This window comes from Scomber scombrus, chromosome 2 (genome assembly GCF_963691925.1).
Source record: "Scomber scombrus chromosome 2, fScoSco1.1, whole genome shotgun sequence".
Classification (NCBI taxonomy): domain Eukaryota; kingdom Metazoa; phylum Chordata; class Actinopteri; order Scombriformes; family Scombridae; genus Scomber; species Scomber scombrus.
This window is the reverse complement of record NC_084971.1, coordinates 8,792,951-8,804,564: the sequence shown is the minus strand read 5'-3', so window position 1 is coordinate 8,804,564 and position 11,614 is coordinate 8,792,951. Positions and strand designations below refer to the sequence as shown.

Genomic DNA, 11,614 nt, shown 5'->3' with positions numbered 1-11,614 from the left:
GGTGAAGGTCCTTTCCAGGTATCAAGAGAATTAATTCAATCTTAAATTGCTTCATTAACAACAACATATCAGAGAAGAAAATAAAAAGGCTAATAATGACGCATGAGCAGATATATAACCACCGCGACCCCACATTCACACAGCAGAGGACATGCTGTTACATGCTATTAATGGATCTCTCTGCAACATGGTGACTGCTGCATGAACTTATAAACTTAACTACTCCCGTGTAAAATAAGACATGGTGTTACATGATGTAGGAAGGGTGGAGGGGTGGAGAGAGTAGAGGTGGAAAAAAAAAGGAGACGCGCTAATGTCACACACACACACACGCACATAGCCTACTCTCGCGCGGAGAGATAGAGGACACAAACGTGACTAGGCAGCCTAAGAGCTGTTATGCAACCGCTGACCTACTAACACATATTTCTAGAAAGGGAGCCGGAGAAACTGGAGCAAAGTGTCCGGCAGCGCGCAACACAGAGGCAGCCCGAGCCAAGAGACAGAAACAGCACCGAGCCGACCGGCTGACTTAACCACAACACGACAGGAAAAAGGAGCAGAACTTTTTTTCTTTCTCTCTCTCGGTTTTTTTTGGGAGGTTTCTTCTAAAGGGACAAGGAAGGAGGACACGGGAGCGAGACAGCTTTTGTGTCGCGGTGAAGCCTGAATCTTCTCCTCCAGGACATTGAAAGGTATGTTTTGACTGCTGCTTTTTTTTCTCCTGCTGCCTGTCTTGATAGTTTCCACTCGGTGTGTGTGTGTGTTTTTTATTTTATTTTTTTAACGTACAGGGGTTTTCGTGAGTGTGTGTTGCGGTGAGGACGTGATGCTTATGGCCGGTTTTATTGTTCACATGGCGACTCTCGAGCTCTCCGCGCGCCCGTCCGTGACTTTGAGACGTGTGCTGCTGTTTTTGTCCCACAAAGCACGGCTCCTAACACGCTAACACGCTCGCTTTGTTGCGGTTATTTTAGCCTCGGTATTGATACGAAACATATAATGGTATAGGGAAAAACGTGGTTGGACGTGTCCCACATTACGTGTTCAATGTCAAGGCGAGGTAATTTCCCTCATGGTGGTGTTTTCCAGGGAATGAGGGCAGCTGCTGTCTGCTTAATGCAGACACACTGCACTACAAGCTGCTGCACGTGGCGTGCTGCTGTTTGTATGTGTAACTCGTATTTTTTAAATGTAAGTCATCGTTTCACTTTACCGGCTGAAATATTGTTAATTCATATCTGCTTACCTGCCAAGCTGATGCAAATATTACTGGATTCAAGCTTGGATACCAGTTCATGTAAAGCTTATTGCTGATGGCACACTTTCAATTAAACGGTCTGAAATCCATATTAATCCATTATAACATAAATAGAAATTATATATTACAAAAATGAACATCATTTCAAAAATAACATGCATTAATACTGTATATAATTTTAAGATTAAAATCTTAGCAGAATTTTTTTTGAGTGTATGCTGAAATAATCTGCTATAAATTGAGTAATGTTTTATAATTAAGCTGCCCTAGCTCCAGATGTGCACATCATTTAGTTACCTCAGCTTTTAGATTACATCACCATCACTAATAGATGTTCAGGCTGAAAAGAAGAAAAAAAAATTTAAAACTCAAAATGTCTGATTTCCATTAAAAGTGAGTCACTGGCTGATTTTCTTTTCTTTTTTTACTTGTAAGGTGCTTTAAGCATAGCACAGAGCTTTGCTTTGAGGGAGTTGGAGGGTATGACATAACCAGCACACAGCAGGGAGAAGCAATAAACAGCAGCTCTCTCCTGGGACACAGGCCTGTAATTGATTCCCGTTCACACCCTCTATGATCTTTTCCCATCATTCAGACACCGAAAATCCTGAATTTTAGATATGTTTTTTGCAAGAAGTCTGCATGAATCTGCTTATTCAATAAAAAAATGAAGTGGAAGTTGCACTTTATAAATGCTCTTATAAATGATGTAAGACAGCTGCTATGTATAACTCGCTCAGTTTTTATTCTTATGGATGGAACAGAAAAATGAGAAGTGATGGAGGCAAAACCAGTATAACAACCTTTCTCGTTATGTACAAAGCTCGACTCCAGAGCTCTTGGCGAGACTTTTGCGTGACTTTGTTGTGAAATTAGAATACCAAATGAACATCCAGGATGTGATGCAATGCATGGAAACCCCTGTCTGGTGAGGCAGGCAGAGTTCTGGTGAGCTCTAAGTCCGCCTGCTGCCAGCTGGTCTGCTTTCAGAACAGTCTGCATTGCTCGTTCCCAGCCAGTTCTCTGAATATAGGTCAGACCTGTATCTGGGTGAGGAGACACATGAAGTATAGGGGGCAAGTCGTGGACTACTCTAACCACTCTGTCTGTTGCTCTGAGGAAGACAAGACCACAGTTTCATGCAGACTTTACTAACTTTAGTGGCGTTTTAATCTATATCTTTGTTTTGAATTAACTTTTGCTGATGTTCCTTTATGAATCCACAAAGCACTTATCTAGGGACTTCTAAAGACTTGCAAGTAATGATATCTTTCTCTGTGGTGTCCACATTTGATAAATATGAACTGGAGATGTTGAAGGAAATCATTGAAATCAAAGTAAAAATGATATTGGTCATGTGCTATCAGGGAGCTTAAAAACACTAAACAGGATATTATACATTTCAAAATTAAGATAATTCTAGTGTAGGAGGTAAATATTTGCCACACTCTGTGCTAAATTTGTCCTTCTAGACTTTTATTTTAGTTGTTGTATTCTGCCACGAATCATTATTACAGGTCGGAGTGTATTTAGTCACACATTACTCACAGGAAGTGTTAAATGGCACACACTGGTATGGGACTCTGTAACTGACCTGGAATGTCTGGATTCCTGTCTCCCAGTCTTGTTTTCTTGACACAAAGCCGTGGGGCAAAATGGAGGCTCCTAGCTGGGGCCCCTCCACGTGTGTGGTGTTGGATCACTTAAAAGATGTAGGAGGAGGAGGGGGGTTGGGAGGATGCCGTGCGTTTTACTCACACTTGCCTCAGAGGGGGTCAGAGGTGAAGCGTTCCCTCCCCCGGGCTGCAAGTGCCTGGGAACAGCTTCACACAGCTGTATTTGACTAAAACACAGAGAGCAAACTGCTTACAGTAGCTGCATTGAATCATTGTTTTTAATGGGAAAACAATCCCACCACACAATGAGCCATTCCCATCATGTCATTTTTTCGGGGGGGGTTTAAGTATTTTGTAGCTTTTAGTCTTGGCTTTTAATCAGAGCGCAACATGCACACAGAGGGTAGTGAAAGGGGAGATTGCAGGGCAGTAACCTGTAGCTTCTGCAGCTATGTAATATGCATGTGTTACACAAGTACCGCAACAAGAGAAATTCAGAGCACGTACGTTACGAGCAACAACAGCAGCCCCTCCCCATGCAGTCCTGAGAGAGAGAGAGAGAGAGAGAGAGAGAGAGAGAGAGAGAGAGAGAGAGAGAGAGAGACTGTGTTATGGGTGAATTTGGCTGCAGAGATGGGCGTGTGCTCTGACGTCAATGCCATCTCCCTATCTACCGTTTTATTTTTTCATCTGCAACTGATGCATATTGTTATATGTGCAGCACAGGAGTTATAAGAGTTTCTAGAGCACACTGGAATTAATGTTGCTTGAAAATCACCAGGGGTGGTGGGGGGGCTTTCGTAATCTGAATTTTCAGGTTGATGACGTGTCCACGTTGGTCCCTTTTTTTATTCCTCCCGCTGCGGGAGAAGTCTCATTTCCACCAACTGAATTCCTCCCGTCACCCCATACCTCTCCTGATTCCTCCCTCCCTCACCTCTTTCTGTTGCTCTATTTTTAGCGTGCACTCTAATACTCAGTTTCCCTCTCCTGCCCTCCCTCCCTTGCAGTCCCACTGACCTATTTTATGGCGCACCGTCAAAGACAGGAGGAGTGTTTACTGCTTAGCGTCGTTTCTAGGTCAGTGGGACAGCGCAGACGTATGCATGCTTCCTTCCCGCCCGCCTTTGTTTAACGCCCCACCTCCCTTCCCAACTCCCCTACAAGTCTTTATGAAAATTATTCAGGGAGAGGCAGGCAGGCGGGCGGGAGGGGGCTGACCCGACATTTTTCCACATCTGTTGGTGGTTGCGTCCTAATCTCTTTCTGTTCAGCGTAGCTTTACTCCAGTTCTTTGAAAAAAAGTGGGACAAACATGGGAAAAAACCTAGTTTTGCCTGTGAAGGGAAAATCCAATTTGAAGAACAGCCGGCAGCATACCTAGACCCAGCCCCGAGTTACAACAGAACATGCGCAAGTAAATAAATGATTAATTATTTAGAGCAAGCTGTTTCAAGGTCACTGTTTGTGTGTTTTTTTTTTTTCTTTTTAATGTGAGATTATGTAACAGGGGCATTGTCTCCAGGGGAAACAGAGAAATGCACTAACCAGTCTGGAGCAGACGAGGCTCACTAGGTTAAATAGTTATGTGGCAATGACTCAATGCAAATGAATCTAAGTGGTTTATAATATGAGTGGTTTGCGATGCGGGGACAATATGCTGCAGCACACTGAAAGAAGGTCACTGTGAGGCAGTCGGGGCACTTTTGTTCTTTTTCTTTTGGGATTGGAGTGTGTGTGTTTTTTGGGTTTTTTGCCCTTTCGCTATCACAGCCAGCAAACAACAGTCGGCGGAGCTTCTTTGTTCAGGTCTGCATTGGCTGTTCGCGCCATGTCTAGTCTCATTTTCCGGGCTTCACTATACAGAGAGAGAACATGGGATGGATTACATGAGTGGGGATCAGGAGCTTCTTGTTGTTTCATTAGGGGCACCCCTGAATTCCTTTGCATTGTTCCTTGCCTGTCTTCACCTTTGCAAGCGACGGTTCACAAAGAAAAAGACGCCCTAAATGATTCATAGTATAAACATTTGTGTTCATATTATTAAACAAGCAGGAAAACTTCCTCGTGAATTCCAGGTTTGCGTAACTCAAGCTGTTACAGCAGTAAATCTTGTAATAGTCAAATTAAATTCCTTTAGACAACTTAGTATCTATTAAACTGTAATTGTGCTTCACTGATTCCACAAAAAAAACAGCAGAATATGGAGCAATAAAAGACAAATAAAAAGATCACAGATAATAAAATATCAGTGAAATGCAAATGAAAAACAACAACATAAGAGTCATTGTTACCCACAGGCACAGTGACCCAGATTATGACGATGTGCGTGTGATGTTTTCATGTTGGTAACGGACTCCAGAGCGCGGTGTAATGACGTGTTATTAATGCCTTGCATGTCAACTGTGTAATGCTATGCAGCGAGAGTGAGAGAACCAGACAAATCTGGCCTAAAACGAGAGCAGATCTAGTTATTACATAACGCCGGACCGCCGTCAACATCTGCGCTGCACTCTGTATTGTTGTTAACTTCATGGAGAAAGACAGGTTGGTGGGCTAGGCTTCCTGTTGCGCTACGATGTTGACACCGCATAAGGAAGTTCACCAGCTCGCAGTGTTGTGAAATTTCAGACAATGTGACAGCTAGCAGAGAAACCAAGACTTTGCCACTGTGACGGAAACCTCTTCCTCCCCCGCAGCCGCACATGCACCACACACATACATACGCACACAAACAGGCAGCCTGACACAGATGTAATCAGCTGTCAGATGTGTCAGTAACTTTGATGACTCCCAGAGGCGCATTTCATCCGATACCTTTGATATCTCCGTCCTTTTTAGAACCTCTCGATAACTTTTGAGAGACAAAATATGAAATCGGAAATTCATAATTACACATAATTTGTTTAAACGCACGCCATACTCCATTGTATCGCAGAGTATGTGCAAATAGCTCGTAGTGTTTCACACAGTTGCCTCTTCGTACCCACCCTGCCTCCCTGAGCCCTTTATCTGTCAGTCTCTGCAGAGCTGGCACTAGGTCAGCCTGCCTCAGTCCTCATTATCTAACTATGACAGCGCTCTGTCTTACACAACAGCTCTGCAGTAGCAGCACGCAGCCACAGATCTGTCTGTTCACCTCTGTTCTGATCCACCCTCCTCCTCCTTTTCCTCCTCCCCGTAAAGTCAAGGACACGAAGACATGAAAGACAAACATTATGTAACTTACTGTAGGAGCTTATGTCATAGATTTTTGCACAGGTTGGGTTGTGATAAACTGATAGCATATTGATCTAAAGCCAATTGGACCCCATATTTGAGCTTTGTACAGCACTTTATAATCTACTTTGACCTGACTGAAATGTGAATATATGCCACAATGAACTACAGTGGTTTTTACACCTAATCTAACTGTCTCTCTCTCCTCCCTCCCCTTTTCTCTTTGTGTCTCCATAACCCAGTTAGTGGTCAGCAAACAGCAGCACTGAAGTTGGATCCTCAGGGAGCCCCGAAGTAGACGGACTGACCCACATCCTCTGTTAGACACAGAGAAGCAGGGCAGCAGCCTGATACGCATCACAGCTCTCCTGAAGATCGAGGAAGACTCAAAAAACTCAAAATCACCTCCAGTGAGACTCTGGAAACTCCTTTGAACTATTTGCCAAGACAGCTGAAAGAGTCTTTGCTCAAAATACGAACTTGTTTCTTTTTTTCAATCTTTTGTTCACAAGACTTGTTCACTGTATTTTTTATTATTATTATTATGTCTGAGGTTTTTGTGGAGTTCCATCTCTTTTTAATCTTCTTGGCTAATATGGACACTTGAAGATTTTGATTTTGAAAAATAAGTAACAGAAATCAATGAGACTTTCTCTTAGAGGAGCACAAATACCTCATCAAGAAGTTTTTGCTGATCCTGCAACATAGGTCAAACTCTGTAGTAACAGAGCAGCACACATCTTTTCCTTTTTGCCCTTTGCTAGAGTTATACTCTGGCACCCAGCTGGGAAAAAATGGAAAGTTTAAGTATACATTTACCATCCACCAGCAACAAAAACGCAATGGAAGTGGACAGTTTTTCTCCCTACAGCGGGAGCATCCCATCCCCCTCTGATGGTGGAGCGCGGGTCAGCCGCCAGTCTAAAGGTTCCAAGTCCTCTGTGTCGTCCCGTCGCAAGCGGGAGTTCATCTCTGATGAGAAAAAAGATGATTCTTACTGGGAGAAACGGCGTAAGAACAACGAAGCGGCCAAGCGCTCAAGGGAAAAGCGTCGCCTCAATGACATGGTGCTAGAGAACCGGGTCATGGCACTGAATGAGGAGAACGTTCGTCTAAAAACGGAACTCCTTCAGCTCAAGTTGCGCTTTGGTCTCATCAGCACAGCCTCCTATATGGAGAAAAGTCAGCAGATATCCAACAGTGCTGCAAGTTGTAACACTAGTAGCAGTGGGAGCTGCACCAACGGCACTCCCAACAGTAACGCCTACCTCTCAAGCAGCGGCTACTCCAGTGCATCTCAGGTGATGCTGAATTCTGACTCATCTGAAGCTGAACAGTCGAGCCGTGGCGAGAACCACAGTACGCTCCACAAGTACTCCCCGAGAGGGTCTGTCTCTGACATGTCTGACGGTTCCTCCAGAGACAGCCCTGAACCCATGGGCTACAGCATAAAGAAGGAGCCCTCAAGTATGGAGATGTCCAGACTGGAAAGCAATGAGGTTAACCATGGCAACCACACTGCGCTGGCTCCTCATCACCAGCAGAGCTCCTCTTTGGTTGACAGTGCCATGGACTACCAGCACCACCAACAGCAGTGCCACATGGAGGCATCCAGCCCGCCTCCTCAGGCCACCTCTGCACAGAGGAGCGTGATCTTGTACCGCTCCAGCAGCGGCTGTTACCCCATGGAGAGCCAGAGGCAAGAGGACCAGCAGTCTCATCAGAGCAGACCGCAACAGCATGGCCAGCACACCTCCAAGTTCTCTGACTGCTCAGTGACCATCAGAGAGGTCGCTGAGAAGCTAGAGAGGACGAAGACTGTGGACTCGCCGCAGTATGAATACAGCAATGATCATGATGATTCGGCAGATGAGCTACAACAAAGGTACAATCTCAACGCCCAACAGCAACGTGAGAGCCATCATGGGCTCTACGGCTACCAGAGTCAGGAGGGCAGTCAGCATCACCCTGAAAGCCGCCAGAACCCCTTCGCCCCTGATCTTATCCACAGCACTGAGGAGGGCAAGTCCTCCTACCCACAGCACAACGGCTACCTCAACACACTGGACGAAGAGCCCCCAGTACTCACCTACGAGGGAGGCCCCCGGGCTGACGGTTTCTACCAGGAGAATTCCTCTGGTAAAGACACCTCCTCCAGCGATGGAGACCCCCGTAGCTCTGACAAGGAGGGCTCCACAGATGACGAGTCTCCCTCCTCGTCCTCCTCAGACATCAGCAGTTACCACCAGAAGGCGGTGGGGGCTGCCGGTTTGAACAGTGAGTGCCAAGCTGAGGTCAAAGGCACTGCCCTGCCCCACAAGCTCCGACTCAAGTACAGAGCTTTTTCCAACGGGGCAGCAAAAGCACAGGTGGAGGCACTGGTCAGCATGTCCATGTCCCCCTCCCCCAACTTGCCCCAGCACCCTTACTTGGCTCTCCCCAGCAACCCTCATAGCGGCCAGACCAATGGGGAAAGCAAAGAGGCAGAGAATGAGACTGTGTTTGCAGATGAGGTCATGCCTCAGTTGAATGAACAGTCAGAGGCGAAAAAGGGATCCAGCAGCGGGAAGGGTGGACGCAACAAGAGGCGAGATTAAGGACAAATAAGAGCAGCTTCAGCAACTCTGTATCACCTCTGTGTTGTCTACCACAGACAGGCAACTATAACTACACTCACATCGCCACCTTGCAGGACTGTAAAGAAGCAAGTGGTGTGTGTGATGTTTAGACTGGATGTGATTTCACCATCAAGTTTCACTGTGTCACCTTTTCCCCTTTCCCTTTATTCTCTCCTACCTCCTCACTTAACGAGGGAGGGAACAGAATGAAACTCTCCAGAGCTGGAGTCTGGGATATTTCTCTTGTGGGAAATTCAAACATTATTCAATTATTCATCATTGTAAACTGCCTTGGTGGTTGGCCAGCGTGTACACGCTTATTGTGGCATTATGGGAACATTTTTTTGACCAAAGAATACACATCCTTCTTTTGGCGCAGTTACATTCTTCCTCCCTCTGAACACATCTGTGCGATTTAATCCTCCACTCTCTTTACCATCTGCACACAAGTCCTTTTCACTTCTGAAGCACTTAGATTGTATATTACTGTGATATATAAATTTGCATATATGGAGTATATATTTTAAGAAGAAAAATGTGGCAAAAACAACAAAAAATAATGGGATGCAGAAGTCGTAGATTTAAAAGTGATCAGTTTGTTCTTGTTGAGACACCTTGTACAGTCCCTCTTTGTCTAGAAAATGCCTCAAAGATTCTCTTTCAAATGAAAGTATGAGCCACAACTTGTTAAAAAAGAAGAAAAAAAAGAAAAAAAAATTAAATAAAGGTACACTTTTTTTTAAGGATCCGCTCCTCGTTCAGGCGATCCAAGCTCTTCATCACCTAAAACTGTTAAAACAGTCAAGGCCAGATCTCAGCATATCAGTCAAGGCTATGCAGTCACACCTTGCTGTTGGCAAATCCTGACAAGCACAAGGCGTTTCGCCTCGTTTGCCAGCCGTTTGACAAAATCAATACGTCTGTATTTCCCAGACTAAATTTGTCTGTCTAATAAATGAAATGGCTCTCTAGTCGCAACCAGCAAAGCTGCTCTCTCTTCATAAGGTGCCTCTTTATTGTGTTGTCCCTCGTCCCCACATAGGCCAATGTCTTAATGATCCCACTCACCTCCGCACTGAGTTGTTGTAGCTACAGTAGCTGCAGTAGATCATACAGTCTGTACAAGTTTAACTGTTTCACTTCCTGGTGCCTGCCTCTGGCCACTATGTATAAATGTAAAGTTGTCTCTATCTCTTGTATACTGCTGTCATTATTTTATTATTATTTTATTAATATTGTTATTTTCTATTATATTCAATTATTATTTTGGCTATTATTATATGTATTTTTTTGTCATCCTGTTGTGTCATTTTGCTCTATGCTCTTCCTGGTTGTGCTGTGTATTTACCCATGCTACCCTATGCCCAGTTACCATTTGTACTCTGTGTTACTGTATAACCTTTGTTGTTCGCCAAAAGGCTTTATGAAAATGGAAGAAAAAAAAGAAAAGATAAAGGCTTGTCCAGAAGTGATTCTGTATTGTTATACTTCACGTGGATATGCAAAATGGTTTTTAAAAAAAGCTCATTTTTGATTGTGAAAGAATGAAAATGAGGAAAAAATAAAAAGGTTGTTGAATTTATGGATGTCTCTTTTAATCTTTTTGAGTTGTTATTTTCATGAAAGTGACACACATATGCACAGACACACACTCACAGTAATCCAGACCAGACTTCACAGTTCACAGTTTACACCACTCAGACAGCAGCATCCCAGTCTGCCAGTACAGTTCAGTGTGAGCCGACGCAGCCGGAACAACTTCACTGTTTCACCATGTCATCGCTTCACATTTCCTTCTGGGGCAGATTTCACTGAAATGAAACATTAGAACAACACAGACTGTGTACAGTACAGCAGTACTGCAGTGAATCTGTGGGCTAAATTTAACTTCAGCCTGAATATTCATGTCATATATTTATATTTAACACTCATAAAATACACATAAATGCAATTTGAATTTTTTCAATTTATATTTAATTTGACTGAGCTTCTGATGGTAATGTTGAGTAATTGGCTCAAATAGAAAAGAAGTGAATTAATAAAACATTTAAATTATTTCTCAGTTATAGACAAACTATAGTTACAATGCATACATATTCAATAAAGGACATAATGTCCTGCAAAATGCATTTATTTTAACAAATTACTGTATTATATAATAACCATGCATAACAGCATTTTAGGCTCTTTCAGCTCATTATTTTGGTTTTACAAACTGCAGTTTTACATTTTTGCTTCACACTCAGGCTCTTATAAACCTTGTTTCCGTTTACACTTTTTACATTTACATTTCGTAATGTTTACAGACTTACAATTGAGGCAAGACAATAAAGTGCTAGAGGACAGTGACTCAGTGAAAAAGCCGTGGTACAAAACTCTCAAGTAGCTGGCCAGATACAAGTGCAATGAGTAAGAGTGCCAGACAGAAGAAGCAAGAGGAATTAGAAAAGTGCATAAGAAATACAATAAGCAGTGCAACAATCAATTAATTGCTAAAAAGGTGAAGGGGCTCAGTAAAAAGGCTTTAATTAATCAAAGTTATGAGGAAAAAGGGGAGTTAAAAATGTATTTTTGAGAGTATAATCAGGAAGTAAGGAAGGAACTCTAATAAAAGCAAGAGCAAACTGACTACTTTTATTATGACTCAACTGGGAAAACAGAAGGATTTCCACATAAGCAAAGTACCAGGAAGAGTTAAAACTGTTTGCTTTCATTTTTAGCCCAGAATTGCTCAATGCAATGAAGCAGTAAATCAAAAATCACTGCATGTATGTGACTGAAACAAGCAAAAACAAGTTACACAACTGTCTTGGGAGAATACTGCGTCAGACTGTGATCACTGAGTGCTGCTTCATCCATCTGACCCTGCTGTTGTTGGAACAATAGGTGAGGGCAATAAC

The 11,614-nt window shown here is 43.4% G+C and overlaps 1 protein-coding gene across 1 annotated transcript; it reads left to right on the top strand.

The window, feature by feature from the left end:
• The first annotated feature begins 473 nt into the window (after window positions 1–473).
• On the top strand, window positions 474–10,271 carry nfil3-5 (nuclear factor, interleukin 3 regulated, member 5). The gene is made up of 2 exons (XM_062440242.1): window positions 474–695; window positions 6,339–10,271. The coding sequence occupies exon 2, from the start codon at window positions 6,891–6,893 to the stop codon at window positions 8,691–8,693; it is 1,803 nt and encodes a 600-aa protein (XP_062296226.1). The 5' UTR covers window positions 474–695; window positions 6,339–6,890; the 3' UTR covers window positions 8,694–10,271.
• The last annotated feature ends 1,343 nt before the right edge of the window (window positions 10,272–11,614 follow it).